Source organism: Nomascus leucogenys, chromosome 9, assembly GCF_006542625.1.
Source record: "Nomascus leucogenys isolate Asia chromosome 9, Asia_NLE_v1, whole genome shotgun sequence".
NCBI lineage: Eukaryota > Metazoa > Chordata > Mammalia > Primates > Hylobatidae > Nomascus > Nomascus leucogenys.
This window is the reverse complement of record NC_044389.1, coordinates 6,956,661-6,973,411: the sequence shown is the minus strand read 5'-3', so window position 1 is coordinate 6,973,411 and position 16,751 is coordinate 6,956,661. Positions and strand designations below refer to the sequence as shown.

The 16,751-nt window shown below is 43.9% G+C and overlaps 1 protein-coding gene across 1 annotated transcript; it reads right to left on the bottom strand.

The window, feature by feature from the left end:
* Nucleotides 1-5,164: 5,164 nt before the first annotated feature.
* ZAR1L (zygote arrest 1 like) lies at nucleotides 5,165-16,748 on the bottom strand. The gene is made up of 6 exons (XM_004092868.2): nucleotides 16,703-16,748; nucleotides 15,720-15,940; nucleotides 12,652-13,473; nucleotides 12,020-12,112; nucleotides 10,081-10,155; nucleotides 5,165-5,474 (listed from the first exon to the last, which is right to left on the bottom strand). The coding sequence occupies exons 3-6, from the start codon at nucleotides 13,303-13,305 to the stop codon at nucleotides 5,331-5,333; spliced, it is 966 nt and encodes a 321-aa protein (XP_004092916.2). The 5' UTR covers nucleotides 13,306-13,473; nucleotides 15,720-15,940; nucleotides 16,703-16,748; the 3' UTR covers nucleotides 5,165-5,330.
* Between the last annotated feature and the right edge of the window lie 3 nt (nucleotides 16,749-16,751).

The window sequence follows — 16,751 nt, the reverse complement described above, 5'->3', positions numbered from 1 at the left end:
TCATTCTGGCTGCTATGTGCAGAATAGACTGCAGATGGGCAGAGGTAGAAGCAGGAAGACTAGAGAGACGCCTGTGGCAATAGTGCAGTCACCAGGCGATGCTGGCTTGGGCTAGGGTACTAGCAACGGATGTGATCAGTTGTGGGCATATTCTGGAAATAGTTCAGAGCTAGAGCTGACAGGGCTTACCAATGACACATGGAATGGGAGAGAGTTTAGCCCAAACAGCTGGAGGAATGGAGTTGCCACTAACTGAGATGATTGAATGCATGTTTGGGAGGTAGAAACCAAGATTTATTCTTCAGACATGTTAACTTTGAGATGTCTGATATCCAAGACAAGATGGTGAGTAAACAGGTGGATGTGTGAGTCTGTTGTTGAGGAGCAAAGTCTGGGCTAAAGACATACATATGGCATTTAAAGCCCCTGAGGAAAAAAATAGGATACTCCCCTGTCCCCAGCTGGGACTGGGATCTCTCATAAAAATTAGAGTGTAGGTAATGGGCTCAAAATTTCAGATGCAAATTAAATCATGTCAGAGACTTAAAACCCCAACACTCAGCCTTCCTCTTAATTGATTTGATTGGTCTGAAGCTGTGCTCAAACTCCAGCGCTGTTTAAGGTTCCCCAGATGATTCTAATCCACTGCCAAGATTGGAACATTGCTTTCTCCTTTCTAGACCTAAGAATCACCCCAGGGTATTTGTCAAAAATGCAGAATCCCTCAGGTTGACCCCTCTAGTGACCAGTTTGGTAAATCCAGCTCAGGATCCCTCAAATCAGCATTGTAACAGCCACTCCACTTTGAAAGACACTGCAACTAGGAGAAACTTCCTGTATAGCAAAGTGCTCTTTTTTTTTTTGAGACAGAGTCTTGCTCTTTCTCCCAGGCCAGAGTGCAGTGGCACGATCTCGGCTCACTGCAAGCTCCGCCTCCCGGGTTCACGCCATTCTCCTGCCTCAGGACTACAGGCGCCCGCCACCACGCCCGGCTAATTTTTTGTATTTTTAGTAGAGACGGGGTTTCACCGTGTTAGCCAGGATGGTCTCGATCTCCTGACCTCGTGATCCGCCCGCCTCGGCCTCCCAAAGTGCTGGGATTACAGGCGTGAGCCACCGCGCCCAGCCGCAAAGTGCTCTTTCTTCTAAAGTACACCCCCAGTTGTTTTTCCACGTAGGCTGTTGGTGTAGTGATTCTACCTAAATCTGTCATTGATGTTTTTGTAACTTTGTTTCCTATTTGAGATCACTGTGAGTGAGTGACTAGAATTTACTGCATCCACTTACAGATCAGTTTCCTGGCAGATACCTCCTTCTCTGTCACCATCTTCTGTAATCCAGGTCCTTCTTTTAACAGCAAACTTGAATGGATATTGTATTCGAATTTCAGATTCCAAGAACTTGGGCCACCTGGTGCGAACTTCCAGGAGCTCCTCGGCCAGGAGAACAAAGAGATTCCTCCTGGTCCCCTTTACTATGTCCAACCCTTCTCTCCTCATCTCTATTTCAAAAAGCCCAGAGACTTTGAAATTCTTGCCACCTGGCTGTACTAGCCACCTCCTTCCCCAACGCCATCACTGTCATCCACAGCAGTGGCTGTGACCCTCAGCTGCATTAGAAGCATTGGGGAAGCTTTTTAAAAATTCTGAGGCTTGGGCCCCCCTCTGGATCCCTTAAATCCTTTCTAATGCTCCTCTGATGATTTTGAATTGCAACCGCACTTGGGAACTGCTGACCTAAAGCCCGCCTGCTTCCTGCCCCTTATTCATCAGAGAGACTAGAGCTTCTTGCTCACCCCAGCTTCTGATGTCATTTCCAGGACTTCAGGAGTCTTGTGTATAACCTATACGAAATCTTTTCTCTCTCATCCTGTTAACATTCTTACCTCCAGGCATTTTCACTCTTTCCTACCTTAGCCACCCAATTTCCTGGCTATACCAAAACCTGATCCATAGCAGTAAGTGAACCAGCTCCAGAATCCCACCTTCAGGCCCCCTACTCAGGAATTTTCCCAGTTCCCCTTTACTCCAGCCCCCACCCCTTTAACAATTCTCCCATCATGAATATCAGTCTGTGGCCCTCACAGGTCTTTACTCCCCTTTGGAGCATGTTTAAATTCCATGGGTCATTATAATCCCTCCCTTGCTGACATTCACAAGGGATGCCCTACCCCTGTCTTACTCAGCTGGTTAAACCCCAAGCCTGGTTGAACCTAAAACTGACTCTTCCCACACCTGCACCAGAAGTATGACATTACTAGGATGAAGATATTACTAAAATGCAAGTCACACATGCAGTGTCGCACTAATAATGACACTGATAATGTTACATTTCTAGTAATATCTTCACTACTGGAAGTGTCTTCATTACTAGAAGTGTGACATTACTAGTATGCAACTGCAACCAAGAAAATCTCAAATCTCAACACTATCAGACAATCTTGTAATACACTTATGCCTTCCTGATCATTTCAATTTCCTAATGCCTCAGAGAGTTCTCGTATTTTCCTCTCTTCTCAGCATCCTACCTGTCTCAGCTGATGGCTTTGCTGCATAACTCATTGAGTAAACAAATGAGTCTCACCTTCCCCACCAAAAATATAAAGTTATCTTTAACTAGCCCTATATTCTAGGTGCTTCATCCTTTTATAATCAAAGGGATATCACTGCTCCCCTCAGGGGCCATTTGCTCCACTGGCGCTCTGGACCCCATCTCTGCTGCCTATTCAAGGGCTTTGCTCCCACAGACATTCCCCTCTCTGCTCTGCCATCAGCTTCTCTAAATGATTCCCTTTAATATGCCAACATACTCTGTGCCTCCGCTTTCCCCAAATGCCATTCTAGCTATCACCAGTTTCTCTGCTTTCTTACAGCAAAACATCTAAGAAGTACTACTTCTGTTCACTATTTGGACTTCAACACTGCTTCCATCCACACCACTCCATGGAAACTGCTCTCTTCAACCTCACCCATCACCTCCATGCTGCCAAATCCAATGGAGCTGTCGTCACCTTTCTCGACCTCCCAGCAGGATTTGACTCAGTCGACTTTCCTACCTTCTGGAAATACTGTTTCAGCTTCATTTTCATCTCATCATCCTCTTCCTATCCCTCTTGACTTCATCTTTCATCTAACCACTAAGTTCCTGCTGCTCCAAGTATAGTCTGGGGAACCAGCAGCATTGATGGCATCTGGGAGCTTCCTAGATTTGCAGTCTCAGACCCCAGACCTACTGAATCAGAATCTTCATTTAACAAGCTCACCCAATGACTCCTGGGATGTTAAGGTTTTAGAATCATTGCTCTAAGTGTTGGTATGCCCCACAGCCCTGTGTTGTACTCCCTTTTTTTCCTGCTTCTATGAAACTATATTTTTTAATTTTTAAAATTTTTTTATTTCCATAGGTTATTGGGGAACAGGTGGTATTTGGTTACATGAGTCAGTTAATTAGTGGTGATTTGTGAGATTTTGGTGCAGGTGATTCCATCCAGGCCCATGGCTTTAAAAACTACTTGTTATCTCCAAATCTATCCCTAGCCCTGACTTATCTCCTAAATTCCAGATACATATACCCAATAGGCTACATGACATCTCCATTTGGATGTCTCCAACACTTCAAACTTATGTTGAAAACAGAAGCCCATCCCCACATCACTAAATAGCTCCACTAAAATAAGAGGTAAATGTACTGAGCCCTCAAAGTGACAGGCACTAATTATTCTAAGTGATGAACATGCTTCAACTCCTTTAGTTCCTATCTCTTGATGGTGTGAGGACTATCACTATCCCCATTTTACAGATAGGTAAACTGAGAGAGAGAGTAACTTGCCCAAAATTATCCCTTAAGTGTGGCACCCAGGATTTGCAATTAGGTAAACTGACTCTGGAACATGCCTCCTACCTGGTATAGCTCTCAATTCCATTCACCCTACAGCTCAAAGCACAATACTGAGTCATTGTTTATTTCCTCCATCTTCCACTGCCAGCCCTGCACATTTTCAAACATTATCTTAAACCCATGGATTTCTCTTCCTCTCCCTGGCCACCACCCTTGTCCAAGCCATCAGTTTGCTCCTGTGTTCATTAACCTCCCAACCAGTCTCCCTCTAAAGTGAGCTTTTTGAAGTGAGAATGTGTCTGCACTGTTGAAAGCCCCTCATGGGCTATCACTTGCTTAAACATGGCCTTGAGAATCCTTTGTGATTACAGCCCTGTCTTCCGCAGCCTCATGCCCCACGTCAGCCCCAGGGGGCTCCTATTCCTCAGCCCCTCAAGGCCTTTGCTTCTGCTGTTCCCTTGGATCAAAACTATCTTCTCCCTGCTCCCTTCATCCTGTAGGTCTCAATCTCATGTCACCTCTTCCCAGCCACCCTGTCTAAAAGGTTACTCTATCATAGCACCCTGTTTCCTTCATGGCATTTATCACAATCTGAACTGGAGAAGTATGAATGTAATTGTGAAAGCATGGAGCAAGTCCTACTCTACCTGGTTTAAATCCTGGCACTCTAAGGCCGGGCGCAGTGGCTCACGCCTGTAATCCCAGCACTTTGGGAGGCGAGGTGGGCGGATCACCTGAGGTTGGGAGTTCGAGACCAGCCTAACATGGAGAAACCTCATCTCTACTAAAAATACAAAATTAGCCGGGTGTGGTGGTGCGTGCCTGTAATCCCAGCTTCTCGGGGGGCTGAGGCAGGAGAATCGCTTGAACCCGGGAGGCGGAGGTTGCAGTGGGCCGAGATCGTGCCATTGCACTCCAGCCTGGGCAACAAGAGCAAAACTCCGTCTCAAAAATAAATAAATAAAAATAAATCCTGGCACTCTGCTCTGGCCTCTGTGTGCCTCCATCTCCTCAACTATGAAAAGGTATAATAGCTCCTACTTCATATGGGTGCTGTGGTGAGTTATAGTAATGCACGGCACATGCTAAAGGCTGCTTCAGCATTTGCTATAGTTGTGTATACTTGAAGGAAGGACCTTGCCCCTTCATCATCTCTATATATAACGCTTAGAACCAGTGCTTAGAACGTCCGACTTATAAAAATTTGTCAAAAGAATGGCTATTTTTCTTCATTGTTCTCCTTCATGTAATTGACAGTATCTACCATTTCCCAAGGCCCTATATTGATGTTTTTACCCTAGGATCACCAATTAATGTGGCTTCATGGTCTAGTTCACATGCATTTATTTTATTCTATTCACATTGTACAATTGTTACACAATCTACAAAAAGTACAAAAGCGTAGCCATTTTCCAATGCCAGGTCAGAGCCAAGTTGCAAAAAAGGAAGACAGCACAGTAAGGTACAAGAAGAGCTCAGGGGTCCGTTACAAGTCACATCACATATTTAAAGCTGTAAATATTGCCACAGGAGAATCTCTTGTCTTTGCAGCGACCACACAGTTCCTGTCGATGAGGCCTCCTTAGATCAATGTGCCTCTTCTTTTGAGGACAGGAACAATGAGACTTTGAGCAGGTCTTTAGGAAACAAGAGTTTGGACGCTAAATGATCAGTTTAGTGTTTCAAATGTAATCCTCAAGTCACAGTACTTCTCCCTATTACCCTATCCCTGAAACCTTCATCCTCTGAGTCCTACGAGAAGGCCAAGACCAAGTTGTACAAAATTACTTGTATCACAGTAAATGTCGGATATTTTTTCAAGATGAATGATCACAGAAGATATTCAAGAGAATACTGCAGAGCCAATCAAGACAACATAACGTAAAAGGAATTTAAGAGTTTTGTAGAATTTCTTCCCTATGTAGATTTTTACATTTGTAGCTGAATCAGTCAAGGCAACATAATATAAGAGAAAAAAATAAGTCAAGAGTTTTATAGAGTTTCTTCGCTCTGCAGATTTTTAGATTTGTAGGCAGGTCAGGGTGAGTGGCAGTGGATAGGAATTAAATGAACATTTAAAAAAGACTAGAGCAGATGTTCTCAACCAGGGGTGATTTTACTCCCCCATCTCCAACCCCAGTGGACATTTGGCAATGTCTGAATATATTTTGGGTTGTTAAAACCGGGAGAGAGGGGTATTCTGGAGGAAACTAAATGTTTCTTTCCAGATGTGCCCAATCTTTACTAGGATCTAAAATAGTGCCTTTCAACCATTATCTCATTTCTGTCTTCCAATAATTAAAACTAATATCCTATGGAAACTGGTACAGTACCCTGGTTCCATCCCCCCAACCCTGCCATTCTATTTTCCACATGTCCCATAGCCACATGGAATAAGTCAAGATTTACCTTTTTTTTTTTGAAATGGAGTCTCACTCTGTCACCCGTCTGGAGTGCAGTGGTGAGATCTTGGCTCACTGCAACCTCCGTCTCCTGGGTTCAAGCAATTGTCCCTGCCTCAGCTTCCTGAGTAGCTGGAATTACAGGCAATCGCCACTACACCCAGCTAATTTTTGTATTTTTTAGTAGAGATGGGGTTTCACCATGTTGGCCATGCTGGTCTTGAACTCCTGACCTGAGGTGATCCATCCACCTTGGCCTCCCAAAGCGCTGGGATTACAGGCATGAGCCACCATGCCTGGCCAAGATATACCTTTGTATATGGTGAAGATAGACATTTTTCTTCTTCTAAACGCAGTCTTAAACATGATTTAATCAAACTGTTCTGTTGAAGAATATGCCTCCTTATAAGAAAATTCCTTTTTTTTTTTTTTTTTTTGAGACAAGAGTCTCGCTCTTTTGCCCAGGCTGGAGTGCAGTGGTGCTATCTCAGCTCATTGCAAGCTCCACCTCCTGGGTTCACGCCATTCTCCTGCCTCAGCCTCCCGAGTTGCTGGGACTACAGGCGCCCGCCACCACGCCCGGCTAATTTTTTGTATTTTTAGTAGAGACGGGGTTTCACCATGGTCTCGATCTCCTGACCTCGTGATCCGCCCGCCTCGGCCTCCCAAAGTGCTGGGATTACAGGCGTGAGCCACCGCGCCCGGCCCTTATAAGAAAATTCTAACAAGTAATATTCACATGGTGTTTACAATGTGCCTAGCACTCTCTTAAGCACTTTATATACATGAATTCATTTAATTCTCACAACATCCTTACAAAGAAAGGCTCAGTAAAATAAGGATTTACCCTAAAGGTTGATTTCTGCTTCTGGAAATGGTGGATTAGGTAATTCTAACCAAGCCTCCTGGATGACCAGAAAAGCTGAGCTAAAAATAACTGTTTGGATCACACAAATTATCAGAGCATTAGAGATGAAAGCCCAGAAATAGGTGTGAGCTTGACTTCTGGGGCTGCTTACTCTCACTATAGTTTTTCACATGTGTAGCTAGCACTCAATCAAAAATAACCAGGTACTGTATATGAGGAGACAGAACAACATACTTGAAAGCCAAGAGGACAGCAATAGACTCACAGGGTATTGAGTTAATGGAGTTCTCTGACACAGATTTTAAAATCACTAAGTGCTAATATGTTCAAAGAAATAAAACTAATATTTCCAGCAGAAAAATTGAAGTTTTCTTCTAAGGCAATAAAAATTCTAGAACAGAAAAATACAACCAATAAAATCAATAGTTCAATGGATGTTTTAATCACAGATTAAAAAGAGCTGAGATGAGAAATACAAATGGAAGATGGTTTAGTAGATAATATTCAGCCTAAAGCAAGAAGAGCTAAAAGCATGGAAAATATAGATAAGCACATAAGAGACAGAAAGAAATATGGTGCAAAGGTCTAGTATGAGTAATTGGAAGAAAGAAGGAATAGGAGCAGAAGTAACATTTGAAAAGATAACGGTTAATAATTTCCCAAAAGTAATGAAAATCTTTAAGCTGCAGTTTCAAGAAACACTATGAAACTCAAGCAGGATAATTACAAAGAAACTACAACTAGGCACATCATTGTAAAACTGCTGAAAAGTCAAGGCAGAGAAAAGTAAGCAGATTTAAGAAGGGGAAAGAGAAGAGGAGATTACTTCAAAAGAGATGCAATAAGAGCTATATTGTTTCATAGAAACAATGAAATTCAGATCCTTAAAGGGCAGAAAGAACTATTTCCAACCTAGAAATTCTATATATACCCAGCGAAAATATCTCTTAAAAAGATATCCAAGGCTGGGCGTGATGGCTCATACCTATAATCCCAGCACTTTGGGAGGCCAAGGCAGGTGGATAACCTGAGGTCAGGACTTCGAGACAAGCCTGGCCAACATGGAGAAACCCTGTCTATACTAAAAATATAAAAATTAGCCGGGTGTGGTGGCATGTGCCTATAATCCCAGCTACTGGGGAGGCTGAGGCAGGAGAATCACTTGAATCCAGGAGGTGGAGGTTGCAGTGAGCCAAGATCATGCCCCTGCACTCCAGCCTGGGCAATGGAGCAAGACTCTATCTCAAAAAAAAAAAAAAAAAAGATATCCAGACAAAATAGAATTTGTCACCTCCAGACCAATACTATGGAAAATATTAAAGTTCAAGTCAAAGGAAAGTGGCCCTAGAAACAAGATACAAAGAATAACAGAAAGAATGTATAGCTAAAACTAAATGAATATTGACTATAACACAATAATCTTATAAAATTTTAAATATAGGTAAAATAAGTATACAATAATAGCATATAAGTTAGGATGTAGTTAGACTGTTCTGGAGTCATCGCATTGTCTGTGAAAGGCAAGATTAGGCTGAGTGCAGTGGCTCACGCCTGTAATCCCAGCACTTTGGGAGGCCGAAGCACGTGGATCATGTCAGGAGTTTGAGACCCGCCTGGCCAACATAGTGGAACCCTGTCTCTACTAAAAATACAAAAATTAGCCAGGCATGGTGGCGGGTGCCTGCAGTCCCAGCTACTTGGGAGGCTGGGGCAGGAGAATCACTTGAACCCAGGAGGCAGAGCTTGTAGTGAACCAAGATTGCACCACTGTACTCCAGCCTGGGTGACACAGCAAGAGTCTGTCTCAAAAAAAAACGCAAGATTAACAATTTAGACTTGGACAAGTCAGACAGTCATGTTATTTGTATGGCAACCATCAAAAGGACATTAAAAAATGATAGAAAAGAAAACTGAATATTAAAAAAAATTCAAGTGAACATAAAAGAAAAGAAAAAGTGGTGGAGAAAAAAGAAAATACATTTAAACCCAGTTTAATAAGTAGTTATATTGAACGTCATCATCAGACTAAGAATATCAGACTAGAAAATCAGAGGATGAATCACTTATAAGCTAGTTTTCAAAATGTCAATTAATTTATTAATTATTTTTGAGATGGAGTCTTGCTCTGCTGCCCAGGCTGGAGTGCAGTGGCACCATCTCGGCTCACTGCAGCCTCCTCCTGGGTTCAAGCAATTCTTCTGCCTCAGCCTCCCGAGTAGCTGGGACTACAGGCGCCCGCCACCACGCCCACCTAATTTTTGTATTTTTGGTAGAGACGGGGTTTCACTATGTCGGCCAGGCTGGTCTCGAACTCCTGACCTTGTGATCCGCCCACCTCAGCTTCCCAAAGTGCTGGGATTACAGGCGTGATCCACCATGCCTGGCCCATTTATTTCTACTAATTATAGAAAAAGAAGAAATGTTTTTAACTAAAGACTTAGGTTAAAAAACATATTGATTATAAAAAGCAAGTTAAGGATCTCACCTAGTTCTGTGAATTTCTAAATATTGGAGACATCATAGAATCCAGTCAGAGCTCTAATGCTATCCATCTAACCTTGGGAAAGTTACTTGAACTTAGCTTTCAAATCTATAAAATAGGAATAACATCTCCCACAAAAATTAGATGACAGGAGGTAATGCATGTAAAGCACTATCTCAAAATTTGGCATGTAGTAAAAAATTAATAGCAGTCACCTTTTACATTACTACATTCCAACTATGCCCAGAGTGCCAGAGGAAAAACAAACACACCCCATAAGGCAACTTGAAATAGTGAATCTTCCCCTCTTTCCCGTCAAAAAAGATGCAAACTAGAATTTATGCTTTGATTGTTCTAAAATATAACATTTCAAACATACAGAACACTCGCATACCAATATCCAACTCTACCAAATCCTGACATTTTGTCACAGAGGCTTCATTTTAGTAATGAAACATTATAGACACAATGGAAGTGTTTCATATGCTCACCTGACATTGGATTGCTTCTACTCGATAAGGGTTAAAACTCTTTTGGCATTTACAACAGAGTTGTTTGAAATAAACCTAAAGAGAAATATGCTTTTTTTAAAATACAAGCTTTTATACACACCCACACCCTGCAAAGTCTCCCAGTTCTTAGGTAATCCATTGTATCTTGCTTTTACCAACCTCTACCCTTGCCTTGCCTTTTATCTTGCTTTTACCAACCTCTACCCTTGAGGTTTCAAGGTGTACCAGTTGTTATTAATCACTTTTTCTTTGACTCTAATTTTCCTTACCCATAAAATTGGAATTTTTTTTTTTTTTTTTGAGATGGAGTTTTGCTCTTGTTACCCAGTCTGGAGTGCAATGGCAGGAAATCGGCTCACTGCAACCTCTGCCTCCCAGGTTCAAGTGATTCTCCTGCCTCAGCCTCCTGAGTAGCTGGGATTATAGGTGCCTGCCACCACACCCGGCTAATTTTTTGTATTTTTAGTAGAGACTGGGTTTTGCCATGTTGACCAGGCTGGTCTCAAACTCCTGGCCTTAAATGATCCACCCACCTCGGCCTCCCAAAGTGCTGGGATTACAAGCCTGAGCCACCGTGCCCAGCCAGAATAATACTATTAATACTTAGTTTTTCCATAGTTCTGAAAACTCCCTAATAATGTACCCCAAGTACCACAGTAGATACTGAATGAGAAGTGGCGGTCATACTTTTTGTCCTTATCTGTTAGCTCTTACATGTTTCAATTTTCAGTATTTCCCGGCTTACACTTTAAATTACTTGTGGTTACCCATCAATACCACCTGCTTTCTAAGCTTTGTGCAATTTCCTGTGCACATTTTCTCTCTGCCTTGCTTGGTGAACTCTTCCTCCTATTTATTCTTTCAAATCCTGCTTGGACATCAAGCTGTCTTCCCTCAGACAGGGCTAATCCCCTCCTTCCTGTGCTATCTCTGCACTGCTTCCATATGAAGGATGCTACTGCATGTATTGCCAAATTACATTTTGTTTCCATCACTCGTATCAAAATAAATTCCTTGAGAACAAGTCCTATGTTTTGTTCTTTGTATCCTAGTGCCTTGGAATGTTTGAATTAAACTCGTTTTTCTTCTGGCAAGAGAAGGAAGTAAATTCAGCTTCGACTTTAAAAATCTATTCACTCTCTAGGTCTCTAGTAAATGGCTAGTGTGAGAAGTCAAGTTTTCATCCAGAACTCAATGCCTCTTTGCCCTCTCCACAGTCCTTTGGCCAGTAAGGCAATTTCTAAACATGCGACAGCACAGGGCGTTCACACTCAAATTCTTATGGAGGTTAATAACATCGGGCCACGTAGACTGTTGCAAAACGAGGTGCACAGGGCAAGGAAAAGAAGAGGAAGCCTTAGGGGCAGCCTGCTGTTCTCATTCTCAAACGAGGGTCTCTAATGACCAGAGCCTACAGGATTCACGAAAATGCAGAAATGCAGAATTTAATGTGGAGTCTTTTCCAATCCTAATATGTTGGCAATTAAATTAGGAAGGGGGCAAAAGAAACCTTAGGCGTAGCCTAAGTCTCTTACAGGCAAATCTTTACAGTAAGTTTTTTCACTTATTGCCCCACCTTGTGGACAAATAGTGGAAATTTCCTAGCGCTAAGGCCCAGATCTGTTCCAAGCATACCAACTAAAAAACGAAAACTTCCAATGTAGACAAGAACAAAAGTTCGTCTAAGTAATCTGACATTTTGTCATATATAACGCCAGAGTATGGTTCGGAAACTCAGGTGGAGAGTCCGATTCAGTTCCATTCCTTCACTGAGCACTTCCTGTACACCTGGCACTGAGGATGCCACCAAGATCAAGACAGGACTATGAGAGCCATGCTCCCTCAGGCATCAGATTCTTCCCCGCTTAACATCTGTGCCCACCCCATCCTCCTCTCACCTCCTACTCTTTTTACTTACCTTGTTCGTTCCAGAAATGCACCACACGTAAGCACTCTCCCACCTGGTCTTACAATCTTTGCAGTGGAAATAGCCATATTTTGGTTCCAAAAACTGAAAATAAAGAAGAAAAGTACTTTACCATCATGCAAGGGGGAAAAAAGCCAGATCCTTCTTTATGACTTTGTATAAGGAAAAAAAATGACTTCTTTAACCTCACTTGTATCTATTCTCAAGACTACTGCACTGACTCAGTTTCTCATCTCTCTTAAAGATTACTCTGGGATTCTTCTTGCTGCCGTCTTTTGTACTTTCCCAATCCATTTTCCACAATGCTACCGGCACAATCTTCCCAAAACGAACGTCTGATTTCATGTCTCACAGACTCGAAGCCCTTCTTCGTCTCCAAATTCCCCAATAGCAGTGGTTGCCAGACTGTTGGTTTTCACAGGCTTAGTTGGGTTGGCACCTATTTTACCCAAAACTTACCAAACATACAGGCCACGTGATATACATATTTTCAGAGCTCCCTCTCCTTCACCAAGTACATGGAAGAAGAGAGAGAAGATTTTGCGCTTATTGCCCCCATAGATGGAAAAGGAGGGAGGGGATGGGGCTGGTCGAGGACTAAGAAGGGGGAAGAGAGGATATACCTGGAAGTTGGGCCTCCGGAGCGGCTCGGAGGCGGCGTCTCCAGGCACCTGCTTGCTCGTCGTTTCCTGAGGGCACGGGGCGTCTTTCTCCCCCGATTCCTCCGGCTGCCCGGGCTCCTCCTGCCTGTGAGATTCTGACCTCCGTGGTGGTGGCTGCGGCTGGCTGGCCTCCGCAGGGCCCGGGAGCGCCTTGCTCTCCGCGTCGTCCCCATCTCTCCGCAGGCGGATCAAGCCCCTGCGGCCGGTGGCGGGCGAAGTGACCCTGCAGGCTGGCAGGGGCTCCCGGGGGTTTCTGCCGTCCCAGGGGGAGCAGCTGCTGAGGGTGCGAGGCCCCAGAGAGCACTGCACAGCCTTGTCCACCCGCGGGCTCACCTGCACGCCCACCTCCTTGGTGTTGAGCTTGCACAGCCGCGGGCTCAGGCTGGGGTTCATCTGGGAGAGAACGGCCTTAAGCTGCGCCCTCTTGTAAGGGTCCATGCAGTAGTCAGGGGCGTTCGCGGGCACCAGCAGCCCTGGCCTGGCCAGAAAAGTGGGAGGACCCATATTTTGCCTCCAGTCTGGCTGTTTGTGCCCTGAGAGTCCAGGCTGGCCCAAAGGCACCGTGTTCCCATAACCCTGGTACAAGCCATAGGGAACGCGGACAAAGCGCTCCATCCGCTCAGGAGGTGCTCAGGCGCAGCCTATATCCTAGCCAGTTTGTTTGTGTCCTTATTTTGCCTTCCTCCTTCATCCGCCCCTTCTTTCTCCTCATCAGGTTGGTTCAGATTCATTCCTGGCTTCTCCATTTATTTCAGATTCTAATGGGAGCTGCTGCCTATTACCCTGATTGAGGGAGAGAAGCTCTATCTACAGATGTCTAATTGCCACCTGATTCCTACCTAATTGCTTTTCCCTACCTCTTCAATTCACTGTTCGGGAATCTTTTTTTCAAAGCTGTTTTTCATTTCCAGCTTATTCACACATATGCTTTAATTAGTGATTAATTCATATATTCCTGTAGTGACCATTCTAAAGATCCTTTGTAAGGTAATGTGGTAATGTTAGATAATGTTGTAAGGTACAGCCATTATGGGCAACAGTATGAAGGTTCCTTAAAAACGTTAATAGAAGTACCAGATAATCCAGTAATCCCACCACTGGGTATTTACCCAAAGGAAATGAAATCAATATCCTGAAGAGATACCTTCACTTCCTTGTTCATTGTAGCATTATGCACAATAGCCAAGTTATGGAAACAATCTAAGTGTCTGTTAACAGAAAAATGCATAGAGAAATTATGGCATGTAATTATACAATGGAATATTATTCAGCCTTAAAACGGGAGATCCTGGCCGGGCGCGGTGGCTCACACCTGTAATCCCAGCAGTTTGGGAGGCCGAGGCAGGCAGATGACCTACAGTCAGGAGTTTGAGACCAACCTAGCCAACATGGTGAAACCCTGCCTCTAATAAAAATACAAAAATCAGCCGGGTATGGTGGCACGCTCCTGTAATCCCAGCTACTCGGGAGGCTGAGGCTACAGAATCGTCTGAACCCAGGAGGCAAAGGTTGCAGTGAGCTGAGATCACACCACTGCACTCCAGTCGGGGCAACAGAGAGAGCAAGACTCTGTTTCAAACAAACAAACAAATAAACAAAAAACAGGAGATCCTACCATTTGCAACAACATGGGTGAAACTGGGGGACATTATGCTAAGTGAAATAAGCCAGATAGAAAAATACTGCATAAACTCACTGATATGTGGAATCTGAAAAAGTCAAATACATAGAAGCAGAAAGTAGAATGGTGGTTACCAGGGACAGGAAGTTGGGAGGAATGGAGAGAGACTGGTCAGAGCCTAAAATGTTACAGTTAGGTAGAATGAATAAGTCTGGAGATCTAATTTGCAGCACAATCACTACAGTTAACAATACTGTATTTTATAACGGAAAGTTTCAAAGAGAGATTTCAGGTGCTCTCACCGCACACGAAATAAAGGTAATTATGTGAAGAGAGGGATATATTAATTGCTTGACTGTAGTAATCATCTCACTGTGTACATACACATGTTGTGCACATTAAATATATAAAACTTTCAGGAAATAATGGTTTTTTGGGTTTTTGTTTGTTTGCTTGTTTGAAATGGAGTTTCCTTGCTCTGTCTCCCAGGCAGGAGTGCAGTGGCATGATCTCGCCTCACTGCAACTTCCACCTCTGGGGTTCAAGCGATTCTCCCACCTCAGCCTCCCGAGTAGCTGGGATTACAGGCACATGCCACCACATCCAGTTAATTTTTGTATTTTTAGTAGAGACAGGGTTTCGCCATGTTGGCCAGGCTGGTCTCGAACTCCTGACCTCAGGTGACCTGCCCACCTCGGCCTCCCAAAGTGCTGTGATTACAGGCATGAGCCACCATGCCCAGCTGGAAATAATGTTTTTAATAAAAATTAAAGCATATTGTAAATTGAATACAAATAGTAAATTGAGCAGCTGCACTAGAAAAGAATAAGTAAGAAAGTCTATTATGGTAGAGCTAATAAGTGGCAAGTCCCTGGCACAAAGAGAACAAGAAACATAAAGATATGGGGGGGCTGTATATAATGACAGAAAATGTTATTTCTGAGACTTGTGTGACATGTCACGGGTTCTCATTAGTCCACTCCTAGTGAGACACCCCTCCCCCCAAAAAAGGGGACAAAGCAAATTGTTCTGATTTATAGGGTAAATAAATCACATGTTAGTTAAGTGTATGAAGTCAAATGGACTAGAATTCAAACCTGGGCCTTACTACCAGGCACATTACTTAACTACTTGATTCAGTATCCTCATCTGGCAATACTGACCAATTTATAGGATTACTGTAAGATTAAACATGATATTGCTTGAAAACCCAAAGCAGAATACCTAACTCATAAAATGTTTAGTAAGTGGTAGCTGTTATTAGTAAGGATCACAGACGTATTTCTTTGTGAATTAGACTTAGAGCAAAAGCTTTATAATCTATCTGGATTAGTAAGGCCTCCCACTACAACTAAGGATTACTGATTATCAAACTAAAATTGTCCCTAAGGAACCAAGTGGAGCCCACCCTTTTTCTAATCCAAGGTTGCTTCTGTTTACTGCTCAAGCACCTTCTGGAAGCAGCGAGGCCCCCATGGGAGCAACTCTCACTGAATCCATTTGAAGGCTTTGTAGGTCTTACAACAAACCCTGTTCAGCCTTATATTAGGCATGTTACAGAACCAACGAATTCGGAGATGAAGTCAGGTCTTCCAGTTCAGCCTGCGAGGAAGACAGGTGATCCGAATCCTAACAATGCAAAAGATGGGCCGGGCGTGGTGGCTCACGCCTGTAATCCCGGCGCTTTGGGAGGCCCAGGCAGGCGGATCACCTGAGGTCGGGAGTTTGAGACCAGCCTGACCAACACGGAGAAACCCCATCTCTACGTAAAAATACAAAATTAGCCATGCGTGGTGGCGCATGCCTGTATTCCCAGCTACTCGGAGGCTGAGGCAGGAGAATCACTTCATCCCGGGAGGCGGAAGTTGTGAGCCGAGATCGCCCCATTGCACACCAGCCTGGGCAACAAGAGCGAAACTCCGTCTCAAAAAAAAAAAATGCAAAAGATACTACCAAGGTCTGCGGAGCGAGGTACCTAACACTTCATGAGCGAGTTAAGATGGGTTTCACAATTTTTCAAGCAAGGAAACGGACTCGGAGGTCTTGAACACCTGCTACCCAATAGCAGCACAGCTACTGGAACTAAAATCCTCTGATTTCAAATAACAGCCCCGCCCACTACCACGAAGTGAAATCATCCACAACCACACACCGACCACTCTAAGCTTTTGTAATATCGGCTCGCTTTGGGGAACAGGTCTTGATAGAACATCCCTTTTAAGGTCAGAATAAAGGTCTTTCATAGGTCCCAGGTCGTGTCCCGAGGGCGCCCACCCAAACATGAGCTGGGGCAAAAAGAAAGGGATGGGGGACTTGGAGTAGGCATAGGGGCGGCCCCTCCAAGCAGGGTGGCCTGGGTCTCTTAAGGGTCAGCGAGAAGAGAACACACACTCCAGCTCCCGCTTTATTCGGTCAGATACTGACGGTTAGGATGCCTTGC